This window comes from Oncorhynchus kisutch, unplaced genomic scaffold, assembly GCF_002021735.2.
Source record: "Oncorhynchus kisutch isolate 150728-3 unplaced genomic scaffold, Okis_V2 Okis07a-Okis12b_hom, whole genome shotgun sequence".
In the NCBI taxonomy this organism is placed as follows: Eukaryota; Metazoa; Chordata; class Actinopteri; order Salmoniformes; family Salmonidae; genus Oncorhynchus; species Oncorhynchus kisutch.
Window position 1 is genome coordinate 11,591,603 of NW_022261984.1, and position 27,674 is coordinate 11,619,276.

A 27,674-nucleotide genomic window follows, 5' to 3' on the forward strand; every position below is an offset into this window, starting at 1 on the left:
TCTGGCAATGGACAGAGCAGTGTTCCCATTCTGATAGAGAGAGAGAAAGAGAAAGAGAGGGGGAGAGAGAGAGGGAGGAAGGATAGAGAGTGTGAGAGAGAGAGAGGGAGAAAGAGAGAGAGAGAGAGAGAGGGGTAGAGAGAGGGGGGATAATGAGGGAGAGAGAGTGGGAGAGAGAGAGGGAGGAAGGATAGAGAGTGTGAGAGAGAGGGGGAGGGAGAAAGAGAGAGAGAGAGGGGGGTAGAGAGAGGGGGGATAATGAGGGAGAGAGAGTGGGAGAGAGAGAGGGAGGAAGGATAGAGAGTGTGAGAAAGCAAGTGAGAGGGGGAAAGGAGAGAGAGTGTGAGAGAGAGGGGGAGGGAGAGAGAACGAAAGAGTGTGAAAAAGCAGGAGAGGAAGAGTGAGAGAGGGAGAGGGGGAGGGAGAGCGAGAGGGACAGGGAGAGCGAAAGAGAGAGGGAAGGAAGGAAGGAAGGAAGGAAGGAAGGAAGGAAGGAAGGAAGGAAGGAAGGAAGGAAGGAAGGAAGGAAGGAAGGAAGGAAGGAAGGAAGGAAGGAAGGAAGGAAGGAAGGAAGGAAGGAGAGATGGGAGAGAGAGAATCAAAAATCTAATCAAACAGTGTGTGTGTGTGTGTGTGTGTGTGTGTGTGTGTGTGTGTGTGTGTAATGTGTGTGTGTGTGTGTGTGTGTGTGTGTGTGTGTGTGTAATGTGTGTGTGTGTGTGTGTGTGTGTGTTACTGTTCTTACAGCAGTAGTAGTGTTGGGTGTCGCTCCATGCTGTAACAGGACGTTGATGATGTGTGTGTGTCCCTGCTGTGCTGCCTGGTGAAGTGGAGTGTAACCGTTCTGGAGACACAGACAGTTGAGTTTTAAACACTGACATCAAACACACATTATACATACATATTATACACACACACACACATTACACACACACACATTACACACACACATTACACACACACATTACACACACATTACACACACACACACAAACACACACACACACACACACACACATAAACACACACACACACACACACACACACACACACACACACACACACACACACACACACACACACACACACACACACTGAAATAGAAAACAGAAGGAACGAGAACACGAGAGACAGACAGTTGGGTTTTAAATATTTAAATCCTAACAGTCACCAACTGTCACTAACTGTCAGTCTGCTACTGGAGTGGTACCTTACCCGTTCCAATAGTAAACTCTGGTACCTTACCCGTTCCAATATTAAACTCTGGTACCTTACCCGTTCCAATATTAAACTCTGGTACCTTACCCGTTCCAATATTAAACTCTGGTACCTTCGTTTTGGCGTTGACACTGGCACCCTGCTGCAAGAGGAAGTTGACCATCTTTACGTTTCCATAGTGACAGGCAACAATGAGAGGAGTGTAGCCGAGCTGAAGAAGATGAGAGAAAGATCTTAGAAAAAAATAAAGTGTGTGTGTGTGCGTGCGTGCGTGAGTGTGTATGTGTGTGTGTGTGCTTGCGTGCGTGCGTGTGCGAGTCTGTGTGTGTGTGCGTCTGTGCGTGTGTGTGTGTGTGTGCGTGTGTGTGTGTACCTTGGTTTGCTGGTCCAGGTTAGCATCACGTTTGGCCAGAACTTCTGCTGCATTCACTCTGTCCTCCTGGGCCGTGAGGTGGAGGGGTGTCAGACCACTCTGAGAGAGGGAGAGAGAGAGAGATATCCAGAGAGAGAGACATTTAGAGAGAGGGGAGAGACAGAGATACAGAGAGAGATGGAGAGAGAGAGAGGGAGGGGGAGAGAGAGGGAGAGTTGGAGAGAGAGAGAGAGAGAGTTGGAGAGAGAGATGGAGGGGGAGAGAGAGGGAGAAGGAGAGTTAGAGAGAGAGATAGAGGGGGAGAGATGAGAGATGGAGGGGGAGAGAGGGAGAGTTGGAGAGAGAGATGGAGGGGGTGGGAGAGAGGGAGAGTTGGAGAGAGATAGAGGGGAGAGAGAGGGAGAGTTGGAGAGAGAGATGGGAGAGTGAGAGGGAGAGTTGGAGAGAGAGATGGGAGGGAGAGAGAGAGGGAGAGTTGGAGAGAGAGATGGAGGGGGAGAGATAGAGGGAGAGTTGGAGAGAGAGATGGAGGGGGAGAGATAGAGGGAGAGTTGGAGAGAGATAGATGGGGAGAGAGAGGGAGAGTTGGAGAGAGATGGAGGGGGAGAGAGAGAGGGAGTGAGAGGGAGAGTTGGAGAGAGAGACGGATGAGGAGAGAGAGAGGGAGAGTTGGAGAGAGAGATGGGAGAGTTGGAGAGAGAGGTGGCAGGGAGAGAGAGATGTAGGGAGAGAGAGAGGGAGAGTTGGAGAAAGATGGAGGGGGAGAGAGAGGGAGAGTTTGAGAGAGAGATGGGAGAGAATGTATTGTGTAAGCCAAAGAGTGCATGTGTGCAACGACTCTGCTAAGTGTGTGTTTATGTGAGTCTCTGTCCCCCCCCTACCTTAGTAGGAGTGTTGACGTGCCCCCCCCTACCTTAGTGGGAGTGTTGACGTGTGCCCCCTTGCCCAGCAGCAGACTGGTCATGTCACTGTGCCCCTCCTGTGAGGCCAGGTGTAGAGGGGTGACCCCCTGTTTGGTCAGGACGTTGGTCTCCGCTCCGTACTGCAGCAGAGACGAGGCGACGGACGTCTGGTTCTTCTTGGCAGCGATGTGGAGTGGGGTGTATCCGTTCTGAGAGCAGAGAGGATTATGGGTAGGAGCAATATGCCAGTGTTAGTTTTGAAAAAAACATCAGAGAAGATACTTCAATAAGAAACACCAGGTTCTGAGAAGAGGAGTATTTATTTTTAATGGGTCCTGGTCAACAGTAGTGTTATATAGGGGACAGTATTATGGGTCAGCAGTAGTGTTATATAGGGGACAGTATTATGGGCCCTGGTCAACAGTAGTGTTATATAGGGGACAGTATTATGGGTCAACAGTAGTGTTATATAGGGGACAGTATTATGGGTCAACAGTAGTGTTATATAGGGGACAGTATTATGGGTCAACAGTAGTGTTATATAGGGGACAGTATTATGGGTCAACAGTAGTGTTATATAGGGGACAGTATTATGGGTCAACAGTAGTGTTATATAGGGGACAGTATTATGGGTCAACAGTATTGTTATATAGGGGACAGTATTATGGGTCAACAGTAGTGTTATATAGGGGACAGTATTATGGGTCAACAGTAGTGTTATATAGGGGACAGTATTATGGGTCAACAGTAGTGTTATATAGGGGACAGTATTATGGGTCAACAGTAGTGTTATATAGGGGACAGTATTATGGGTCCTGGTCAACAGTAGTGTTATATAGGGGACAGTATTATGGGTCCTGGTCAACAGTAGTGTTATATAGGGGACAGTATTATGGGTCCTCGTCAACAGTAGTGTTATATAGGGGACAGTATTATGGGTCAACAGTAGTGTTATATAGGGGACAGTATTATGGGTCAACAGTAGTGTTATATAGGGGACAGTATTATGGGTCAACAGTAGTGTTATATAGGGGACAGTATTATGGGTCAACAGTAGTGTTATATAGGGGACAGTATTATGGGTCAACAGTAGTGTTATATAGGGGACAGTATTATGGGTCAACAGTAGTGTTATATAGGGGACAGTATTATGGGTCCTGGTCAACAGTAGTGTTATATAGGGGACAGTATTATGGGTCCTGGTCAACAGTAGTGTTATATAGGGGACAGTATTATGGGTCAACAGTAGTGTTATATAGGGGACAGTATTATGGGTCAACAGTAGTGTTATATAGGGGACAGTATTATGGGTCAACAGTAGTGTTATATAGGGGACAGTATTATGGGTCAACAGTAGTGTTATATAGGGGACAGTATTATGGGTCCTGGTCAACAGTAGTGTTATATAGGGGACAGTATTATGGGTCCTGGTCAACAGTAGTGTTATATAGGGGACAGTATTATGGGTCCTGGTCAACAGTAGTGTTATATAGGGGACAGTATTATGGGTCCTGGTCAACAGTAGTGTTATATAGGGGACAGTATTATGGGTCCTGGTCCACAGTAGTGTTATATAGGGGACAGTATTATGGGTCCTGGTCCACAGTAGTGTTATATAGGTGACAGTATTATGGGTCAACAGTAGTGTTATATAGGGGACAGTATTATGGGTCAACAGTAGTGTTATATAGGGGACAGTATTATGGGTACTGGTCAACAGTAGTGTTATATAGGGGACAGTATTATGGGTCAACAGTAGTGTTATATAGGGGACAGTATTATGGGCCCTGGTCAACAGTAGTGTTATATAGGGGACAGTATTATGGGTCAACAGTAGTGTTATATAGGGGACAGTTTTATGGGTCAACAGTAGTGTTATATAGGGGACAGTATTATGGGTCAACAGTAGTGTTGTATAGGGGACAGTATTATGGGTCAACAGTAGTGTTATATAGGGGACAGTATTATGGGTCAGCAGTAGTGTTATATAGGGGACAGTATTATGGGTCCTCGTCAACAGTAGTGTTATATAGGGGACAGTATTATGGGTCCTGGTCAACAGTAGTGTTATATAGGGGACAGTAGTATGGGTCAACAGTAGTGTTACATAGGGGACAGTATTATGGGCCAACAGTAGTGTTATATAGGGGACAGTATTATGGGTCAACAGTAGTGTTATATAGGGGACAGTATTATGGGTCAACAGTAGTGTTATATAGGGGACAGTATTATGGGTCCTGGTCAACAGTAGTGTTATATAGGGGACAGTATTATGGGTCAACAGTAGTGTTATATAGGGGACAGTATTATGGGTCAACAGTAGTGTTATATAGGGGACAGTATTATGGGTCAACAGTAGTGTTATATAGGGGACAGTATTATGGGTCAACAGTAGTGTTATATAGGGGACAGTATTATGGGTCCTGGTCAACAGTAGTGTTATATAGGGGACACTATTATGGGTCAACAGTAGTGTTATATAGGGGACAGTATTATGGGTCAACAGTAGTGTTATATAGGGGACAGTATTATGGGCCCTGGTCAGCAGTAGTGTTATATAGGGGACAGTATTATGGGTCAACAGTAGTGTTATATAGGGGACAGTATTATGGGTCAACAGTATTGTTATATAGGGGACAGTATTATGGGTCAACAGTATTGTTATATAGGGGACAGTATTATGGGCCCTGGTCAGCAGTAGTGTTATATAGGGGACAGTATTATGGGTCAACAGTATTGTTATATAGGGGACAGTATTATGGGCCCTGGTCAGCAGTAGTGTTATATAGGGGACAGTATTATGGGTCAACAGTAGTGTTATATAGGGGACAGTATTATGGGTCAACAGTATTGTTATATAGGGGACAGTATTATGGGTCAACAGTAGTGTTATATAGGTGACAGTATTATGGGTCAACAGTAGTGTTATATAGGGGACAGTATTATGGGTCAGCAGTAGTGTTATATAGGGGACAGTATTATGGGTCCTCGTCAACAGTAGTGTTATATAGGGGACAGTATTATGGGTCCTGGTCAACAGTAGTGTTATATAGGGGACAGTAGTATGGGTCAACAGTAGTGTTACATAGGGGACAGTATTATGGGCCAACAGTAGTGTTATATAGGGGACAGTATTATGGGTCAACAGTAGTGTTATATAGGGGACAGTATTATGGGTCAACAGTAGTGTTATATAGGGGACAGTATTATGGGTCCTGGTCAACAGTAGTGTTATATAGGGGACAGTATTATGGGTCAACAGTAGTGTTATATAGGGGACAGTATTATGGGTCAACAGTAGTGTTATATAGGGGACAGTATTATGGGTCAACAGTAGTGTTATATAGGGGACAGTATTATGGGTCAACAGTAGTGTTATATAGGGGACAGTATTATGGGTCCTGGTCAACAGTAGTGTTATATAGGGGACAGTATTATGGGTCAACAGTAGTGTTATATAGGGGACAGTATTATGGGTCAACAGTAGTGTTATATAGGGGACAGTATTATGGGCCCTGGTCAGCAGTAGTGTTATATAGGGGACAGTATTATGGGTCAACAGTAGTGTTATATAGGGGACAGTATTATGGGTCAACAGTATTGTTATATAGGGGACAGTATTATGGGTCAACAGTATTGTTATATAGGGGACAGTATTATGGGCCCTGGTCAGCAGTAGTGTTATATAGGGGACAGTATTATGGGTCAACAGTATTGTTATATAGGGGACAGTATTATGGGCCCTGGTCAGCAGTAGTGTTATATAGGGGACAGTATTATGGGTCAACAGTAGTGTTATATAGGGGACAGTATTATGGGTCAACAGTATTGTTATATAGGGGACAGTATTATGGGTCAACAGTAGTGTTATATAGGTGACAGTATTATGGGTCAACAGTAGTGTTATATAGGGGACAGTATTATGGGTCAACAGTAGTGTTATATAGGGGACAGTATTATGGGCCCTGGTCAACAGTAGTGTTATATAGGGGACAGTATTATGGGTCAACAGTAGTGTTATATAGGGGACAGTATTATGGGTCAACAGTAGTGTTATATAGGGGACAGTATTATGGGTACTGGTCAACAGTAGTGTTATATAGGGGACAGTATTATGGGTCAACAGTATTGTTATATAGGGGACAGTATTATGGGTCAACAGTATTGTTATATAGGGGACAGTATTATGGGTCAACAGTAGTGTTATATAGGGGACAGTATTATGGGTCAACAGTATTGTTATATAGGGGAAATGTTGCCATTTCTAGAAGCATCCATGGACATAGAGTATCTGTAATTATATGAAAATAGAGTGAAACAGGGAGGGACTATCTGAACTTGGCCAACAAGAAACATTTGTTTTTATTTTCTTCCACGGAAGGCTTTTAAATGTTTTCCGTAAAAAAATGTCCCTACCTAACAGGACCCTGAAGTGGACAGGCAGGTGAAAAAACAAGTTGTTATTTTCCATGGTAAAACATTTGAATGTCTTTCCCCCTCCAGGTTTTGTGTTGTTTTCTCACCTTGGCGGTGGCGTGGGGCGACGCCCCTTTGTCAAGCAGCAGCAGCGCCACCTGCTGGTTGTCATAGTGAGCTGCCACGTGCAGCGGAGTCAGACCATTCTGGAGGAGAGAACCACATGTATTACTCATCCATTCATCTCTCACTCTCTCCTTTTCTCTCTAACTATTTTGTCTTCCCTCTCTCCTCCTCTGTATCATCTCTCCCTCTCTTTTCTCTCTCTAGCTATTCTGTCTTCCCTCTCTCCTCCTCTGTGTCATCTCTCCCTCCCTCTCTAGCTATTCTGTCTTCCCTCTCTCCTTCTCTCCTTTCCTCTCTAGCTATTCTGTCTTCCCTCTCTCCTCCTCTGTGTCATCTCTCCCTCTCCTTCCCTCTCTAGCTATTCTGTCTTCCCTCTCTCCTTCTCTCTCTAGCTATTCTGTCTTCCCTCCTCTCCTTCTCTCCTTCTCTCTCTAGTTATTCTGTCTTCCCTCCTCTCCTTCTCTCCTTCTCTCTAGTTATTCTGTCTTCCCTCCTCTCCTTCTCTCTCTAGCTATTCTGTCTTCCCTCCTCTCCTCCTCTCCTTCTCTCTCTAGTTATTCTGTCTTCCCTCCTCTCCTTCTCTCCTTCTCTCTCTAGTTATTCTGTCTTCCCTCCTCTCCTTCTCTCTCTAGTTATTCTGTCTTCCCTCCTCTCCTCCTCTCCTTCTCTCTCTAGTTATTCTGTCTTCCCTCCTCTCCTTCTCTCCTTCTCTCTCTAGTTATTCTGTCTTCCCTCCTCTCCTCCTCTCCTTCTCTCTCTAGTTATTCTGTCTTCCCTCCTCTCCTTCTCTCCTTCTCTCTCTAGTTATTCTGTCTCCCCTTTCTTCTTCTCTCTCTAGTTATTCTGTCTTCCCTCTATCCTCTGTCATCTCGCCCTCTCCTTCCCTCTCTAGTTATTCTGTCTTCCCTCCTCTCCGTCTCTCCTTCCCTCTCTAGTTATTCTGTCTTCCCTCTCTCCTTCTCTCCTTCTCTCTCTGGTTATTCTGTCTTCCCTCTCTCCTTCTCTCCTTCCCTCTCTAGTTATTCTGTCTTCCCTCTCTCCTTCTCTCCTTCCCTCTCTAGTTATTCTGTCTTCCCTCCTCTCCTTCTCTCTCTAGTTATTTTGTCTTCCCTCCTCCCCTTCTCTCCTTCTCTCTCTAGCTATTCCCTCTCTCCTCATCTCCTTCCCTGTGTCATCTCTCCCTCTCCTTTCCCTCTCTAGCTATTCTGTCTTCCCTCCTCTCCTTCTCTGTGTCATCTCTCCTTTTTTACTTCTATGCTAACACTAGTTCTTGTTATTGTATTTCTGTGATAACAATAGTTCTAGTTATTGTATTTCTGTGAAAACAATAGTTCTAGTTATTGTATTTCTGTGATAACAATAGTTCTAGTTATTGTATTTCTGTGATAACAATAGTTCTAGTTATTGTATTTCTGTGATAACAATAGTTCTAGTTACTGTATTTCTATAATATCACCAGCTCTAGTTGATGTATGTCTATGATAATACCTTGCCGGCGTCGTCAGGCATAGCTTTCCGCTGCAGGAGGAGTTTTGCCACCTCCAGGCTTCCATACTTGGCTGATACATGTAGAGGAGTGAATCCTTTCTGTTAGGGAGGATACATGTAGAGGAGTGAATCCTTTCTGTTAGGAGGGAGGATACATGTAGAGGAGTGAATCCTTTCTGTTAGGAGGGAGGATACATGTAGAGGAGTGAATCCTTTCTGTTAGGGAGGAGGATACATGTAGAGGAGTGAATCCTTTCTGTTAGGAGGGAGGATACATGTAGAGGAGTGAATCCTTTCTGTTAGGGAGGAGGATACATGTAGAGGAGTGAATCCTTTCTGTAAGGGAGGAGGATACATGTAGAGGAGTGAATCCTTTCTGTTAGGGAGGATACATGTAGAGGAGTGAATCCTTTCTGTTAGGGAGGATACAGGTAGAGGAGTGAATCCTTTCTGTTAGGGAGGATACAGGTAGAGGAGTGAATCCTTTCTGTTAGGAGGGAGGATACATGTAGAGGAGTGAATCCTTTCTGTTAGGAGGGAGGATACATGTAGAGGAGTGAATCCTTTCTGTTAGGGATGATACATGTAGAGGAGTGAATCCTTTCTGTTAGGAGGGAGGATACATGTAGAGGAGTGAATCCTTTCTGTAAGGGGGGAGGATACATGTAGAGGAGTGAATCCTTTCTGTTAGGAGGGAGGATACATGTAGAGGAGTGAATCCTTTCTGTTAGGGGGGAGGATACATGTAGAGGAGTGAATCCTTTCTGTTAGGAGGGAGGATACATGTAGAGGAGTGAATCCTTTCTGTTAGGAGGGAGGATACATGTAGAGGAGACAGATACAGCACTGTGTGAGTATATATAGAGTTATGTGTGTGTGTGTAGAGTTATGCGTGTGTGTGTGTGTGTGTGTACAGTTATATGTGTGTGTGTGTGTGTGTGTGTGTGTGTGTGTGTGTGTGTGTGTGTGTGTGTGTGTGTGTGTGTGTGTGTGTGTGTGTATGTGCGTGTGTGCGTGCGTGTGCGTGCGTGTGCGTGCGTGTGCGAGTGTGTGTGCATGTGTTTTGTGTGTGTGTGTGTGTGTGTGTGTGCGTGTGTGCGTGCGCTGCGTGTGTGTGTGTGTGTGTGTGTATCCTACCTTGGTAGCCAGTGAGTGTGAAGCCCCAGCCTCCAACAACACAGCGGTGGTCTCTAACTGTCCCTCCCTGGCAGCGATGTGCAGAGGACTGTATCCATTAGTTGTGGAGGCGTCGGGATGAGCCATGTGCTGCAGTAACAGCTGGACGATCTCTGTCTTCCCCAGACGGGACGCGATGTGGAGGGGGGTCTGGTCCTCCTACGGGGACTGAAGGCTTTAGGGTGCTGTGCTCGGCTGGTTAAACCACCATGTAAACTAGCCCTCACTAGCCATCGGGATAGTTTGGCAAATGTTCAGCTAGCCGGTCTAAAAATGACTGGCCTCGAGCTAGTGGGCTAAGCTTCATTTCCTTCCCTAGTTATACACGTCATGTTATGTGTTATATGTTTCACCTGTAGATAGATGTCAACTACACACCAGTAAGTGAATCCTTTCTGTAAGTGACTGGTCTGTCTGGTCAGTTGTTACTGTGACTGGTCTGTCTGGTCAGTTGTTACTGTGACTGGTCTGTCTGGTCAGTTGTTACTGTGACTGGTCTGTCTGGTCAGTTGTTACTGTGACTGGTCTGTCTGGCCAGCTGTTACTGTGACTGGTCTGTCTGGCCAGCTGTTACTGTGACTGGTCTGTCTGGCCAGCTGTTACTGTGACGGGTCTGGTCAGTTGTTACTGTGACTGGTCTGGCCAGTTGTTACTGTGACTGGTCTGTCTGGCCAGCTGTTACTGTGACTGGTCTGGTCAGTTGTTACTGTGACTGGTCTGTCTGGCTAGTTGTTACAGTGACTGGTCTGGTCAGTTGTTACTGTGACTGGTCTGTCTGGCCAGTTGTTATTGTGACTGGTCTGTCTGGTCAGTTGTTACTGTGACTGGTCTGTCTGGCTAGTTGTTACAGTGACTGGTCTGGTCAGTTCTTATGTGACTGGTCTGTCTGGACAGTTGTTACTGTGACTGGTCTGGTCAGTTGTTACTGTGACTGGTCTGTCTGCCCAGTTGTTACTGTGACTGGTCTGTCTGGCTAGTTGTTACTGTGACTGGTCTGTCTGGCTAGTTGTTACAGTGACTGATGTGACTGATCTGTCTGGCCAGCTGTTACTGTGACTAGTCCGTCTGGCCAGTTGTTACAGTGACTGGTCTGGTCAGTTGTTACTGTGACTGGTATGTCTGGCCAGTTGTTACTGTGACTGGTCTGTCTGGACAGTTGTTACTGTGACTGGTCTGGCCAGTTGTTACTGTGACTGGTCTGTCTGGCCATCTGTTACTGTGACTGGTCTGGTCAGTTGTTACTGTGACTGGTCTGTCTGGCCAGTTGTTACTGTGACTGGTCTGTCTGTCCAGCTGTTACTGTGACTGGTCTGTATGGCCAGCTGTTACTGTGACTGGTCTGTCTGGCTAGTTGTTACAGTGACTGGTCTGGTCAGTTGTTACTGTGACTGGTCTGTCTGGCCAGTTGTTATTGTGACTGGTCTGTCTGGTCAGTTGTTACTGTGACTGGTCTGTCTGGCTAGTTGTTACAGTGACTGGTCTGGTCAGTTCTTACTGTGACTGGTCTGTCTGGACAGTTGTTACTGTGACTGGTCTGTCTGGCTAGTTGTTACTGTGACTGGTCTGTCTGGCTAGTTGTTACAGTGACTGGTCTGTCTGGCCAGCTGTTACTGTGACTGGTCTGTCTGGCCAGTTGTTACAGTGACTGGTCTGGTCAGTTGTTACTGTGACTGATATGTCTGGTCAGTTGTTACTGTGACTGATATGTCTGGTCAGTTGTTACTGTGACTGGTCTGGCCAGTTGTTACTGTGACTGGTCTGGCCAGTTGTTACTGTGACTGGTCTGTCTGGCCAGTTGTTACTGTGACTGGTCTGTCTGGCCAGCTGTTACTGTGACTGGTCTGGTCAGTTGTTACTGTGACTGGTCTGTCTGGCCAGCTGTTCTGTGACTGGTCTGTCTGGCCAGCTGTTACTGTGACTGATCTGGTCAGTTGTTACTGTGACTGGTCTGTCTGGTCAGTTGTTACTGTGACTGGTCTGTCTGGCCAGTTGTTACTGTGACTGGTCTTTCTGGCTAGTTGTTACAGTGACTGGTCTGGTCAGTTGTTACTGTGACTGGTCTGTCTGGCCAGTTGTTATTGTGACTGGTCTGTCTGGTCAGTTGTTACTGTGACTGGTCTGTCTGGCTAGTTGTTACAGTGACTGGTCTGGTCAGTTCTTATGTGACTGGTCTGTCTGGACAGTTGTTACTGTGACTGGTCTGGTCAGTTGTTACTGTGACTGGTCTGTCTGCCCAGTTGTTACTGTGACTGGTCTGTCTGGCTAGTTGTTACTGTGACTGGTCTGTCTGGCTAGTTGTTACAGTGACTGATGTGACTGATCTGTCTGGCCAGCTGTTACTGTGACTAGTCCGTCTGGCCAGTTGTTACAGTGACTGGTCTGGTCAGTTGTTACTGTGACTGGTATGTCTGGCCAGTTGTTACTGTGACTGGTCTGTCTGGACAGTTGTTACTGTGACTGGTCTGGCCAGTTGTTACTGTGACTGGTCTGTCTGGGAATCTGTTACTGTGACTGGTCTGGTCAGTTGTTACTGTGACTGGTCTGTCTGGCCAGTTGTTACTGTGACTGGTCTGTCTGTCCAGCTGTTACTGTGACTGGTCTGTATGGCCAGCTGTTACTGTGACTGGTCTGTCTGGCTAGTTGTTACAGTGACTAGTCTGGTCAGTTGTTACTGTGACTGGTCTGTCTGGCCAGTTGTTATTGTGACTGGTCTGTCTGGTCAGTTGTTACTGTGACTGGTCTGTCTGGCTAGTTGTTACAGTGACTGGTCTGGTCAGTTCTTACTGTGACTGGTCTGTCTGGACAGTTGTTACTGTGACTGGTCTGTCTGGCTAGTTGTTACTGTGACTGGTCTGTCTGGCTAGTTGTTACAGTGACTGGTCTGTCTGGCCAGCTGTTACTGTGACTGGTCTGTCTGGCCAGTTGTTACAGTGACTGGTCTGGTCAGTTGTTACTGTGACTGATATGTCTGGTCAGTTGTTACTGTGACTGGTCTGGCCAGCTGTTACTGTGACTGGTCTGGTCAGTTGTTACTGTGACTGGTCTGTCTGGCCAGTTGTTACTGTGACTGGTCTGTCTGGCCAGCTGTTACTGTGACTGGTCTGGTCAGTTGTTACTGTGACTGTTCTGTCTGGCCAGCTGTTCTGTGACTGGTCTGTCTGGCCAGCTGTTACTGTGACTGATCTGGTCAGTTGTTACTGTGACTGGTCTGTCTGGTCAGTTGTTACTGTGACTGGTCTGTCTGGCCAGTTGTTACTGTGACTGGTCTTTCTGGCTAGTTGTTACAGTGACTGGTCTGGTCAGTTGTTACTGTGACTGGTCTGTCTGGCCAGTTGTTATTGTGACTGGTCTGTCTGGTCAGTTGTTACTGTGACTGGTCTGTCTGGCTAGTTGTTACAGTGACTGGTCTGGTCAGTTCTTATGTGACTGGTCTGTCTGGACAGTTGTTACTGTGACTGGTCTGGTCAGTTGTTACTGTGACTGGTCTGTCTGCCCAGTTGTTACTGTGACTGGTCTGTCTGGCTAGTTGTTACTGTGACTGGTCTGTCTGGCTAGTTGTTACAGTGACTGATGTGACTGATCTGTCTGGCCAGCTGTTACTGTGACTAGTCCGTCTGGCCAGTTGTTACAGTGACTGGTCTGGTCAGTTGTTACTGTGACTGGTATGTCTGGCCAGTTGTTACTGTGACTGGTCTGTCTGGACAGTTGTTACTGTGACTGGTCTGGCCAGTTGTTACTGTGACTGGTCTGTCTGGCCATCTGTTACTGTGACTGGTCTGGTCAGTTGTTACTGTGACTGGTCTGTCTGGCCAGTTGTTACTGTGACTGGTCTGTCTGTCCAGCTGTTACTGTGACTGGTCTGTATGGCCAGCTGTTACTGTGACTGGTCTGTCTGGCTAGTTGTTACAGTGACTGGTCTGGTCAGTTGTTACTGTGACTGGTCTGTCTGGCCAGTTGTTATTGTGACTGGTCTGTCTGGTCAGTTGTTACTGTGACTGGTCTGTCTGGCTAGTTGTTACAGTGACTGGTCTGGTCAGTTCTTACTGTGACTGGTCTGTCTGGACAGTTGTTACTGTGACTGGTCTGGTCAGTTGTTACTGTGACTGGTCTGTCTGGCTAGTTGTTACAGTGACTGGTCTGGTCAGTTCTTACTGTGACTGGTCTGTCTGGACAGTTGTTACTGTGACTGGTCTGGTCAGTTGTTACTGTGACTGGTCTGTCTGCCCAGTTGTTACTGTGACTGGTCTGTCTGGCTAGTTGTTACAGTGACTGGTCTGTCTGGCCAGCTGTTACTGTGACTGGTCTGTCTGGCCAGTTGTTACAGTGACTGGTCTGGTCAGTTGTTACTGTGACTGGTATGTCTGGCCAGTTGTTACTGTGACTGGTATGTCTGGCCAGTTGTTACTGTGACTGGTCTGTCTGGACAGTTGTTACTGTGACTGGTCTAGTCAGTTGTTACTGTGACTGGTCTGGCCAGTTGTTACTGTGACTGGTCTGTCTGGCCAGCTGTTACTGTGACTGGTCTGGTCAGTTGTTACTGTGACTGGTCTGTCTGGCCAGTTGTTACTGTGACTGGTCTGTCTGGCCAGCTGTTACTGTGACTGGTCTGGCCAGTTGTTACTGTGACTGGTCTGTCTGGCCATCTGTTACTGTGACTGGTCTGGTCAGTTGTTACTGTGACTGGTCTGTCTGGCCAGTTGTTACTGTGACTGGTCTGTCTGTCCAGCTGTTACTGTGACTGGTCTGTATGGCCAGCTGTTACTGTGACTGGTCTGTCTGGCTAGTTGTTACAGTGACTGGTCTGGTCAGTTGTTACTGTGACTGGTCTGTCTGGCCAGTTGTTATTGTGACTGGTCTGTCTGGTCAGTTGTTACTGTGACTGGTCTGTCTGGCTAGTTGTTACAGTGACTGGTCTGGTCAGTTCTTACTGTGACTGGTCTGTCTGGACAGTTGTTACTGTGACTGGTCTGGTCAGTTGTTACTGTGACTGGTCTGTCTGGCTAGTTGTTACAGTGACTGGTCTGGTCAGTTCTTACTGTGACTGGTCTGTCTGGACAGTTGTTACTGTGACTGGTCTGGTCAGTTGTTACTGTGACTGGTCTGTCTGCCCAGTTGTTACTGTGACTGGTCTGTCTGGCTAGTTGTTACAGTGACTGGTCTGTCTGGCCAGCTGTTACTGTGACTGGTCTGTCTGGCCAGTTGTTACAGTGACTGGTCTGGTCAGTTGTTACTGTGACTGGTATGTCTGGCCAGTTGTTACTGTGACTGGTATGTCTGGCCAGTTGTTACTGTGACTGGTCTGTCTGGACAGTTGTTACTGTGACTGGTCTAGTCAGTTGTTACTGTGACTGGTCTGGCCAGTTGTTACTGTGACTGGTCTGTCTGGCCAGCTGTTACAGTGACTGGTCTGGTCAGTTGTTACTGTGACTGGTCTGTCTGGCCAGTTGTTATTGTGACTGGTCTGTCTGGTCAGTTGTTACTGTGACTGGTCTGTCTGGCTAGTTGTTACAGTGACTGGTCTGGTCAGTTCTTACTGTGACTGGTCTGTCTGGACAGTTGTTACTGTGACTGGTCTGTCTGCCCAGTTGTTACTGTGACTGGTCTGTCTGGCTAGTTGTTACTGTGACTGGTCTGTCTGGCTAGTTGTTACTGTGACTGGTCTGTCTGGCTAGTTGTTACAGTGACTTGTCTGTCTGGCCAGCTGTTACTGTGACTGGTCTGTCTGGCCAGTTGTTACAGTGACTGGTCTGGTCAGTTGTTACTGTGACTGGTCTGTCTGGCCAGTTGTTACTGTGACTGGTCTGTCTGGCCAGCTGTTACTGTGACTGGTCTGGTCAGTTGTTACTGTGACAGGTCTGTCTGGCCAGCTGTTACTGTGACTGGTCTGTCTGGCCAGTTGTTATTGTGACTGGTCTGTCTGGTCAGTTGTTACTGTGACTGGTCTGTCTGGCTAGTTGTTACAGTGACTGGTCTGGTCAGTTCTTACTGTGACTGGTCTGTCTGCCCAGTTGTTACTGTGACTGGTCTGTCTGGCCAGTTGTTACTGTGACTGGTCTGTCTGGCCAGTTTTTACTGTGACTGGTATGTCTGGTCAGTTGTTACTGTGACTGGTCTGTCTGAACAGTTGTTACTGTGACTGGTCTGTCTGGTCAGTTGTTACTGTGACTGGTCTGTCTGGTCAGTTGTTACTGTGACTGGTCTGTCTGCCCAGTTGTTACTGTGACTGGTATGTCTGGTCAGTTGTTACTGTGACTGGTCTGTCTGGACAGTTGTTACTGTGACTGGTCTGGTCAGTTGTTACTGTGACTGGTCTATCTGGCCAGTTGTTACTGTGACTGGTCTGTCTGGTCAGTTGTTACTGTGACTGGTCTGTCTGGCTAGTTGTTAATGTGACTGGTCTGTCTGGCTAGTTGTTACAGTGACTGGTCTGGTCAGTTGTTACTGTGACTGGTCTGTCTGGCCAGTTGTTACAGTGACTGGTCTGTCTGGCCAGTTGTTACTGTGACTGGTCTGTCTGGCCAGTTTTTACTGTGACTGGTATGTCTGGTCAGTTGTTACTGTGACTGGTCTGTCTGGTCAGTTGTTACTGTGACTGGTCTGGTCAGTTGTTACTGTGACTGGTCTGTCTGGCCAGTTGTTACGGTGACTGGTCTGTCTGGTCAGTTGTTACTTTGACTGGTCTGTCTGGCCAGTTGTCACTGTGACTGGTCTGTCTGGTCAGCTGTTACTGTGACTGGTCTGTCTGGCCAGTTGTTACTGTGACTGGTCTGTCTGGTCAGTTGTTACTGTGACTGGTCTGTCTGGCTAGTTGTTACTGTGACTGGTCTTTCTGGCTAGTTGTTACAGTGACTGGTCAGGCTAGTTGTTACAGTGACTGGTCTGGTCAGTTGTTATTGTGACTGGTCTGTCTGGCCAGTTGTTACGGTGACTGGTCTGTCTGGTCAGTTGTTACTGTGACTGGTCTGTCTGGCCAGTTGTCACTGTGACTGGTCTGTCTGGTCAGCTGTTACTGTGACTGGTCTGTCTGGCCAGTTGTTACTGTGACTGGTCTGTCTGGTCAGTTGTTACTGTGACTGGTCTGTCTGGCCAGCTGTTACTGTGACTGATCTGGTCAGTTGTTACTGTGACTGGTCTGTCTGGTCAGTTGTTACTGTGACTGGTCTGTCTGGCCAGTTGTTACTGTGACTGGTCTGTCTGGCTAGTTGTTACAGTGACTGGTCTGGTCAGTTGTTACTGTGACTGGTCTGTCTGCCCAGTTGTTACTGTGACTGGTCTGTCTGGCCAGCTGTTACTGTGACTGGTCTGGTCAGTTGTTACTGTGACTGGTCTGGTCAGTTGTTACTGTGACTGGTCTGTCTGGCTAGTTGTTACAGTGACTGGTCTGGTCAGTTCTTACTGTGACTGGTCTGTCTGGACAGTTGTTACTGTGACTGGTCTGGTCAGTTGTTACTGTGACTGGTCTGTCTGCCCAGTTGTTACTGTGACTGGTCTGTCTGGCTAGTTGTTACTGTGACTGGTCTGTCTGGCTAGTTGTTACAGTGACTGGTCTGTCTGGCCAGCTGTTACTGTGACTGGTCTGTCTGGCCAGTTGTTACAGTGACTGGTCTGGTCAGTTGTTACAGTGACTGGTCTGGTCAGTTGTTACTGTGACTGGTCTGTATGGCTAGTTGTTACAGTGACTGGTCTGTCTGGCTAGTTGTTACTGTGACTGGTCTGGTTAGTTGTTACTGTGACTGGTCTGTCTGGCCAGTTGTTATTGTGACTGGTCTGTCTGGTCAGTTGTTACTGTGACTGGTCTGTCTGGCTAGTTGTTACAGTGACTGGTCTGTCTGGCCAGCTGTTACTGTGACTGGTCTGTCTGGCCAGTTGTTATTGTGACTGGTCTGTCTGGTCAGTTGTTACTGTGACTGGTCTGTCTGGCTAGTTGTTACAGTGACTGGTCTGGTCAGTTCTTACTGTAACTGGTCTGTCTGGACAGTTGTTACTGTGACTGGTCTGGTCAGTTGTTACTGTGACTGGTCTGTCTGCCCAGTTGTTACTGTGACTGGTCTGTCTGGCTAGTTGTTACTGTGACTGGTCTGTCTGGCTAGTTGTTACAGTGACTGGTCTGTCTGGCCAGCTGATACTGTGACTGGTCAGTCTGGCCAGTTGTTACAGTGACTGGTCTGGTCTGTTGTTACTATGACTGGTATGTCTGGCCAGTTGTTACTGTGACTGGTCTGTCTGGACAGTTGTTACTGTGACTGGTGTGGTCAGTTGTTACTGTGACTGGTCTGTCTGCCCAGTTGTTACTGTGACTGGTCTGTCTGGCCAGCTATTACTGTGACTGGTCTGGTCAGTTGTTACTGTGACTGGTCTGTCTGGCCAGCTGTTACTGTGACTGGTCTGTCTGGCCAGCTGTTACTGTGACTGATCTGGTCAGTTGTTACTGTGACTGGTCTGTCTGGTCAGTTGTTACTGTGACTGGTCTGTCTGGCCAGTTGTTACTGTGACTGGTCTTTCTGGCTAGTTGTTACAGTGACTGGTCTGGTCAGTTGTTACTGTGACTGGTCTGTCTGGCTAGTTGTTACTGTGACTGGTCTGTCTGGCTAGTTGTTACAGTGACTGATGTGACTGATCTGTCTGGCCAGCTGTTACTGTGACTAGTCCATCTGGCCAGTTGTTACAGTGACTGGTCTGGTCAGTTGTTACTGTGACTGGTATGTCTGGCCAGTTGTTACTGTGACTGGTCTGTCTGGACAGTTTTTACTGTGACTGGTCTGGCCAGTTGTTACTGTGACTGGTCTGTCTGGCCATCTGTTACTGTGACTGGTCTGGTCAGTTGTTACTGTGACTGGTCTGTCTGGCCAGTTGTTACTGTGACTGGTCTGTCTGTCCAGCTGTTACTGTGACTGGTCTGTATGGCCAGCTGTTACTGTGACTGGTCTGTCTGGCTAGTTGTTACAGTGACTGGTCTGGTCAGTTGTTACTGTGACTGGTCTGTCTGGCCAGCTGTTACTGTGACTAGTCCGTCTGGCTAGTTGTTACAGTGACTGATGTGACTGATCTGTCTGGCCAGCTGTTACTGTGACTAGTCCGTCTGGCCAGTTGTTACAGTGACTGGTCTGGTCAGTTGTTACTGTGACTGGTATGTCTGGCCAGTTGTTACTGTGACTGGTCTGTCTGGACAGTTGTTACTGTGACTGGTCTGGCCAGTTGTTACTGTGACTGGTCTGTCTGGCCATCTGTTACTGTGACTGGTCTGGTCAGTTGTTACTGTGACTGGTCTGTCTGGCCAGTTGTTACTGTGACTGGTCTGTCTGTCCAGCTGTTACTGTGACTGGTCTGTATGGCCAGCTGTTACTGTGACTGGTCTGTCTGGCTAGTTGTTACAGTGACTGGTCTGGTCAGTTGTTACTGTGACTGGTCTGTCTGGCCAGTTGTTATTGTGACTGGTCTGTCTGGTCAGTTGTTACTGTGACTGGTCTGTCTGGCTAGTTGTTACAGTGACTGGTCTGGTCAGTTCTTACTGTGACTGGTCTGTCTGGACAGTTGTTACTGTGACTGGTCTGGTCAGTTGTTACTGTGACTGGTCTGTCTGCCCAGTTGTTACTGTGACTGGTCTGTCTGGCTAGTTGTTACAGTGACTGGTCTGTCTGGCCAGCTGTTACTGTGACTGGTCTGTCTGGCCAGTTGTTACAGTGACTGGTCTGGTCAGTTGTTACTGTGACTGGTATGTCTGGCCAGTTGTTACTGTGACTGGTATGTCTGGCCAGTTGTTAGTGTGACTGGTCTGTCTGGACAGTTGTTACTGTGACTGGTCTAGTCAGTTGTTACTGTGACTGGTCTGGCCAGTTGTTACTGTGACTGGTCTGTCTGGACAGCTGTTACTGTGACTGGTCTGGTCAGTTGTTACTGTGACTGGTCTGTCTGGCCAGTTGTTACTGTGACTGGTCTGTCTGGCCAGCTGTTACTGTGACTGGTCTGGTCAGTTGTTACTGTGACTGGTCTGTATGGCCAGCTGTTACTGTGACTGGTCTGTCTGGCTAGTTGTTACAGTGACTGGTCTGGTCAGTTGTTACTGTGACTGGTCTGTCTGGCCAGTTGTTATTGTGACTGGTCTGTCTGGTCAGTTGTTACTGTGACTGGTCTGTCTGGCTAGTTGTTACAGTGACTGGTCTGGTCAGTTCTTACTGTGACTGGTCTGTCTGGACAGTTGTTACTGTGACTGGTCTGTCTGCCCAGTTGTTACTGTGACTGGTCTGTCTGGCTAGTTGTTACTGTGACTGGTCTGTCTGGCTAGTTGTTACAGTGACTTGTCTGTCTGGCCAGTTGTTACTGTGACTGGTCTGTCTGGCCAGCTGTTACTGTGACTGGTCTGGTCAGTTGTTACTGTGACAGGTCTGTCTGGCCAGCTGTTACTGTGACTGGTCTGTCTGGCCAGTTGTTATTGTGACTGGTCTGTCTGGTCAGTTGTTACTGTGACTGGTCTGTCTGGCTAGTTGTTACAGTGACTGGTCTGGTCAGTTCTTACTGTGACTGGTCTGTCTGCCCAGTTGTTACTGTGACTGGTCTGTCTGGCCAGTTGTTACTGTGACTGGTCTGTCTGGCCAGTTTTTACTGTGACTGGTATGTCTGGTCAGTTGTTACTGTGACTGGTCTGTCTGAACAGTTGTTACTGTGACTGGTCTGTCTGGTCAGTTGTTACTGTGACTGGTCTGTCTGGTCAGTTGTTACTGTGACTGGTCTGTCTGCCCAGTTGTTACTGTGACTGGTATGTCTGGTCAGTTGTTACTGTGACTGGTCTGTCTGGACAGTTGTTACTGTGACTGGTCTGGTCAGTTGTTACTGTGACTGGTCTGTCTGGCCAGTTGTTACTGTGACTGGTCTGTCTGGCCAGTTGTTACTGTGACTGGTCTGTCTGGCCAGTTTTTACTGTGACTGGTATGTCTGGTCAGTTGTTACTGTGACTGGTCTGTCTGGTCAGTTGTTACTGTGACTGGTCTGGTCAGTTGTTACTGTGACTGGTCTGTCTGGCCAGTTGTTACGGTGACTGGTCTGTCTGGTCAGTTGTTACTTTGACTGGTCTGTCTGGCCAGTTGTCACTGTGACTGGTCTGTCTGGTCAGCTGTTACTGTGACTGGTCTGTCTGGCCAGTTGTTACTGTGACTGGTCTGTCTGGTCAGTTGTTACTGTGACTGGTCTGTCTGGCTAGTTGTTACTGTGACTGGTCTTTCTGGCTAGTTGTTACAGTGACTGGTCAGGCTAGTTGTTACAGTGACTGGTCTGGTCAGTTGTTATTGTGACTGGTCTGTCTGGCCAGTTGTTACGGTGACTGGTCTGTCTGGTCAGTTGTTACTGTGACTGGTCTGTCTGGCCAGTTGTCACTGTGACTGGTCTGTCTGGTCAGCTGTTACTGTGACTGGTCTGTCTGGCCAGTTGTTACTGTGACTGGTCTGTCTGGTCAGTTGTTACTGTGACTGGTCTGTCTGGCCAGCTGTTACTGTGACTGATCTGGTCAGTTGTTACTGTGACTGGTCTGTCTGGTCAGTTGTTACTGTGACTGGTCTGTCTGGCCAGTTGTTACTGTGACTGGTCTGTCTGGCTAGTTGTTACAGTGACTGGTCTGGTCAGTTGTTACTGTGACTGGTCTGTCTGCCCAGTTGTTACTGTGACTGGTCTGTCTGGCCAGCTGTTACTGTGACTGGTCTGGTCAGTTGTTACTGTGACTGGTCTGGTCAGTTGTTACTGTGACTGGTCTGTCTGGCTAGTTGTTACAGTGACTGGTCTGGTCAGTTCTTACTGTGACTGGTCTGTCTGGACAGTTGTTACTGTGACTGGTCTGGTCAGTTGTTACTGTGACTGGTCTGTCTGCCCAGTTGTTACTGTGACTGGTCTGTCTGGCTAGTTGTTACTGTGACTGGTCTGTCTGGCTAGTTGTTACAGTGACTGGTCTGTCTGGCCAGCTGTTACTGTGACTGGTCTGTCTGGCCAGTTGTTACAGTGACTGGTCTGGTCAGTTGTTACAGTGACTGGTCTGGTCAGTTGTTACTGTGACTGGTCTGTATGGCTAGTTGTTACAGTGACTGGTCTGTCTGGCTAGTTGTTACTGTGACTGGTCTGGTTAGTTGTTACTGTGACTGGTCTGTCTGGCCAGTTGTTATTGTGACTGGTCTGTCTGGTCAGTTGTTACTGTGACTGGTCTGTCTGGCTAGTTGTTACAGTGACTGGTCTGTCTGGCCAGCTGTTACTGTGACTGGTCTGTCTGGCCAGTTGTTATTGTGACTGGTCTGTCTGGTCAGTTGTTACTGTGACTGGTCTGTCTGGCTAGTTGTTACAGTGACTGGTCTGGTCAGTTCTTACTGTAACTGGTCTGTCTGGACAGTTGTTACTGTGACTGGTCTGGTCAGTTGTTACTGTGACTGGTCTGTCTGCCCAGTTGTTACTGTGACTGGTCTGTCTGGCTAGTTGTTACTGTGACTGGTCTGTCTGGCTAGTTGTTACAGTGACTGGTCTGTCTGGCCAGCTGATACTGTGACTGGTCAGTCTGGCCAGTTGTTACAGTGACTGGTCTGGTCTGTTGTTACTATGACTGGTATGTCTGGCCAGTTGTTACTGTGACTGGTCTGTCTGGACAGTTGTTACTGTGACTGGTGTGGTCAGTTGTTACTGTGACTGGTCTGTCTGCCCAGTTGTTACTGTGACTGGTCTGTCTGGCCAGCTATTACTGTGACTGGTCTGGTCAGTTGTTACTGTGACTGGTCTGTCTGGCCAGCTGTTACTGTGACTGGTCTGTCTGGCCAGCTGTTACTGTGACTGATCTGGTCAGTTGTTACTGTGACTGGTCTGTCTGGTCAGTTGTTACTGTGACTGGTCTGTCTGGCCAGTTGTTACTGTGACTGGTCTTTCTGGCTAGTTGTTACAGTGACTGGTCTGGTCAGTTGTTACTGTGACTGGTCTGTCTGGCTAGTTGTTACTGTGACTGGTCTGTCTGGCTAGTTGTTACAGTGACTGATGTGACTGATCTGTCTGGCCAGCTGTTACTGTGACTAGTCCATCTGGCCAGTTGTTACAGTGACTGGTCTGGTCAGTTGTTACTGTGACTGGTATGTCTGGCCAGTTGTTACTGTGACTGGTCTGTCTGGACAGTTTTTACTGTGACTGGTCTGGCCAGTTGTTACTGTGACTGGTCTGTCTGGCCATCTGTTACTGTGACTGGTCTGGTCAGTTGTTACTGTGACTGGTCTGTCTGGCCAGTTGTTACTGTGACTGGTCTGTCTGTCCAGCTGTTACTGTGACTGGTCTGTATGGCCAGCTGTTACTGTGACTGGTCTGTCTGGCTAGTTGTTACAGTGACTGGTCTGGTCAGTTGTTACTGTGACTGGTCTGTCTGGCCAGCTGTTACTGTGACTAGTCCGTCTGGCTAGTTGTTACAGTGACTGATGTGACTGATCTGTCTGGCCAGCTGTTACTGTGACTAGTCCGTCTGGCCAGTTGTTACAGTGACTGGTCTGGTCAGTTGTTACTGTGACTGGTATGTCTGGCCAGTTGTTACTGTGACTGGTCTGTCTGGACAGTTGTTACTGTGACTGGTCTGGCCAGTTGTTACTGTGACTGGTCTGTCTGGCCATCTGTTACTGTGACTGGTCTGGTCAGTTGTTACTGTGACTGGTCTGTCTGGCCAGTTGTTACTGTGACTGGTCTGTCTGTCCAGCTGTTACTGTGACTGGTCTGTATGGCCAGCTGTTACTGTGACTGGTCTGTCTGGCTAGTTGTTACAGTGACTGGTCTGGTCAGTTGTTACTGTGACTGGTCTGTCTGGCCAGTTGTTATTGTGACTGGTCTGTCTGGTCAGTTGTTACTGTGACTGGTCTGTCTGGCTAGTTGTTACAGTGACTGGTCTGGTCAGTTCTTACTGTGACTGGTCTGTCTGGACAGTTGTTACTGTGACTGGTCTGGTCAGTTGTTACTGTGACTGGTCTGTCTGCCCAGTTGTTACTGTGACTGGTCTGTCTGGCTAGTTGTTACAGTGACTGGTCTGTCTGGCCAGCTGTTACTGTGACTGGTCTGTCTGGCCAGTTGTTACAGTGACTGGTCTGGTCAGTTGTTACTGTGACTGGTATGTCTGGCCAGTTGTTACTGTGACTGGTATGTCTGGCCAGTTGTTAGTGTGACTGGTCTGTCTGGACAGTTGTTACTGTGACTGGTCTAGTCAGTTGTTACTGTGACTGGTCTGGCCAGTTGTTACTGTGACTGGTCTGTCTGGACAGCTGTTACTGTGACTGGTCTGGTCAGTTGTTACTGTGACTGGTCTGTCTGGCCAGTTGTTACTGTGACTGGTCTGTCTGGCCAGCTGTTACTGTGACTGGTCTGGTCAGTTGTTACTGTGACTGGTCTGTATGGCCAGCTGTTACTGTGACTGGTCTGTCTGGCTAGTTGTTACAGTGACTGGTCTGGTCAGTTGTTACTGTGACTGGTCTGTCTGGCCAGTTGTTATTGTGACTGGTCTGTCTGGTCAGTTGTTACTGTGACTGGTCTGTCTGGCTAGTTGTTACAGTGACTGGTCTGGTCAGTTCTTACTGTGACTGGTCTGTCTGGACAGTTGTTACTGTGACTGGTCTGTCTGCCCAGTTGTTACTGTGACTGGTCTGTCTGGCTAGTTGTTACTGTGACTGGTCTGTCTGGCTAGTTGTTACAGTGACTTGTCTGTCTGGCCAGTTGTTACTGTGACTGGTCTGTCTGGCCAGCTGTTACTGTGACTGGTCTGGTCAGTTGTTACTGTGACAGGTCTGTCTGGCCAGCTGTTACTGTGACTGGTCTGTCTGGCCAGTTGTTATTGTGACTGGTCTGTCTGGTCAGTTGTTACTGTGACTGGTCTGTCTGGCTAGTTGTTACAGTGACTGGTCTGGTCAGTTCTTACTGTGACTGGTCTGTCTGCCCAGTTGTTACTGTGACTGGTCTGTCTGGCCAGTTGTTACTGTGACTGGTCTGTCTGGCCAGTTTTTACTGTGACTGGTATGTCTGGTCAGTTGTTACTGTGACTGGTCTGTCTGAACAGTTGTTACTGTGACTGGTCTGTCTGGTCAGTTGTTACTGTGACTGGTCTGTCTGGTCAGTTGTTACTGTGACTGGTCTGTCTGCCCAGTTGTTACTGTGACTGGTATGTCTGGTCAGTTGTTACTGTGACTGGTCTGTCTGGACAGTTGTTACTGTGACTGGTCTGGTCAGTTGTTACTGTGACTGGTCTATCTGGCCAGTTGTTACTGTGACTGGTCTGTCTGGTCAGTTGTTACTGTGACTGGTCTGTCTGGCTAGTTGTTACTGTGACTGGTCTGTCTGGCTAGTTGTTACAGTGACTGGTCTGGTCAGTTGTTACTGTGACTGGTCTGTCTGGCCAGTTGTTACAGTGACTGGTCTGTCTGGCCAGTTGTTACTGTGACTGGTCTGTCTGGCCAGTTTTTACTGTGACTGGTATGTCTGGTCAGTTGTTACTGTGACTGGTCTGTCTGGTCAGTTGTTACTGTGACTGGTCTGGTCAGTTGTTACTGTGACTGGTCTGTCTGGCCAGTTGTTACGGTGACTGGTCTGTCTGGTCAGTTGTTACTGTGACTGGTCTGTCTGGCCAGTTGTCACTGTGACTGGTCTGTCTGGTCAGCTGTTACTGTGACTGGTCTGTCTGGCCAGTTGTTACTGTGACTGGTCTGTCTGGTCAGTTGTTACTGTGACTGGTCTGTCTGGCTAGTTGTTACTGTGACTGGTCTTTCTGGCTAGTTGTTACAGTGACTGGTCTGGCTAGTTGTTACAGTGACTGGTCTGGTCAGTTGTTATTGTGACTGGTCTGTCTGCCCAGTTGTTACGGTGACTGGTCTGTCTGGTCAGTTGTTACTGTGACTGGTCTGTCTGGCCAGTTGTCACTGTGACTGGTCTGTCTGGTCAGCTGTTACTGTGACTGGTCTGTCTGGCCAGTTGTTACTGTGACTGGTCTGTCTGGTCAGTTGTTACTGTGACTGGTCTGTCTGGCCAGCTGTTACTGTGACTGATCTGGTCAGTTGTTACTGTGACTGGTCTGTCTGGTCAGTTGTTACTGTGACTGGTCTGTCTGGCCAGTTGTTACTGTGACTGGTCTGTCTGGCTAGTTGTTACAGTGACTGGTCTGGTCAGTTGTTACTGTGACTGGTCTGTCTGCCCAGTTGTTACTGTGACTGGTCTGTCTGGCCAGCTGTTACTGTGACTGGTCTGGTCAGTTGTTACTGTGACTGGTCTGGTCAGTTGTTACTGTGACTGGTCTGTCTGGCTAGTTGTTACAGTGACTGGTCTGGTCAGTTCTTACTGTGACTGGTCTGTCTGGACAGTTGTTACTGTGACTGGTCTGGTCAGTTGTTACTGTGACTGGTCTGTCTGCCCAGTTGTTACTGTGACTGGTCTGTCTGGCTAGTTGTTACTGTGACTGGTCTGTCTGGCTAGTTGTTACAGTGACTGATGTGACTGATCTGTCTGGCCAGCTGTTACTGTGACTAGTCCGTCTGGCCAGTTGTTACAGTGACTGGTCTGGTCAGTTGTTACTGTGACTGGTATGTCTGGCCAGTTGTTACTGTGACTGGTCTGTCTGGACAGTTTTTACTGTGACTGGTCTGGCCAGTTGTTACTGTGACTGGTCTGTCTGGCCATCTGTTACTGTGACTGGTCTGGTCAGTTGTTACTGTGACTGGTCTGTCTGGCCAGTTGTTACTGTGACTGGTCTGTCTGTCCAGCTGTTACTGTGACTGGTCTGTATGGCCACCTGTTACTGTGACTGGTCTGTCTGGCTAGTTGTTACAGTGACTGGTCTGGTCAGTTGTTACTGTGACTGGTCTGTCTGGCCAGCTGTTACTGTGACTAGTCCGTCTGGCTAGTTGTTACAGTGACTGATGTGACTGATCTGTCTGGCCAGCTGTTACTGTGACTAGTCCGTCTGGCCAGTTGTTACAGTGACTGGTCTGGTCAGTTGTTACTGTGACTGGTATGTCTGGCCAGTTGTTACTGTGACTGGTCTGTCTGGACAGTTGTTACTGTGACTGGTCTGGCCAGTTGTTACTGTGACTGGTCTGTCTGGCCATCTGTTACTGTGACTGGTCTGGTCAGTTGTTACTGTGACTGGTCTGTCTGGCCAGTTGTTACTGTGACTGGTCTGTCTGTCCAGCTGTTACTGTGACTGGTCTGTATGGCCAGCTGTTACTGTGACTGGTCTGGCTGGCTAGTTGTTACAGTGACTGGTCTGGTCAGTTGTTACTGTGACTGGTCTGTCTGGCCAGTTGTTATTGTGACTGGTCTGTCTGGTCAGTTGTTACTGTGACTGGTCTGTCTGGCTAGTTGTTACAGTGACTGGTCTGGTCAGTTCTTACTGTGACTGGTCTGTCTGGACAGTTGTTACTGTGACTGGTCTGGTCAGTTGTTACTGTGACTGGTCTGTCTGGCTAGTTGTTACAGTGACTGGTCTGGTCAGTTCTTACTGTGACTGGTCTGTCTGGACAGTTGTTACTGTGACTGGTCTGGTCAGTTGTTACTGTGACTGGTCTGTCTGCCCAGTTGTTACAGTGACTGGTCTGTCTGGCCAGCTGTTACTGTGACTGGTCTGTCTGGCCAGTTGTTACAGTGACTGGTCTGGTCAGTTGTTACTGTGACTGGTATGTCTGGCCAGTTGTTACTGTGACTGGTATGTCTGGCCAGTTGTTACTGTGACTGGTCTGTCTGGACAGTTGTTACTGTGACTGGTCTAGTCAGTTGTTACTGTTACTGGTCTGGCCAGTTGTTACTGTGACTGGTCTGTCTGGCCAGCTGTTACTGTGACTGGTCTGGTCAGTTGTTACTGTGACTGGTCTGTCTGGCCAGTTGTTACTGTGACTGGTCTGTCTGGCCAGCTGTTACTGTGACTGGTCTGATCAGTTGTTACTGTGACTGGTCTGTATGGCCAGCTGTTACTGTGACTGGTCTGTCTGGCTAGTTGTTACAGTGACTGG

General features: G+C 47.9%; 1 protein-coding gene across 1 annotated transcript in view; it reads right to left on the reverse strand.

Moving 5' to 3' along the window:
• The window catches only part of LOC109887481 (ankyrin-2), a 248,117-nt gene that overhangs the window by 93,645 nt on the left and 126,798 nt on the right, over window positions 1-27,674 (reverse strand). Inside the window, 8 exon segments of the mRNA XM_031814795.1 lie at window positions 1-30; window positions 746-844; window positions 1,331-1,429; window positions 1,592-1,690; window positions 2,505-2,702; window positions 7,017-7,115; window positions 8,524-8,622; window positions 9,661-9,858. The exon segment at window positions 1-30 is cut by the window's left edge and continues 69 nt beyond it. Of these exon segments, the coding sequence (XP_031670655.1) occupies window positions 1-30; window positions 746-844; window positions 1,331-1,429; window positions 1,592-1,690; window positions 2,505-2,702; window positions 7,017-7,115; window positions 8,524-8,622; window positions 9,661-9,858 (921 nt within the window).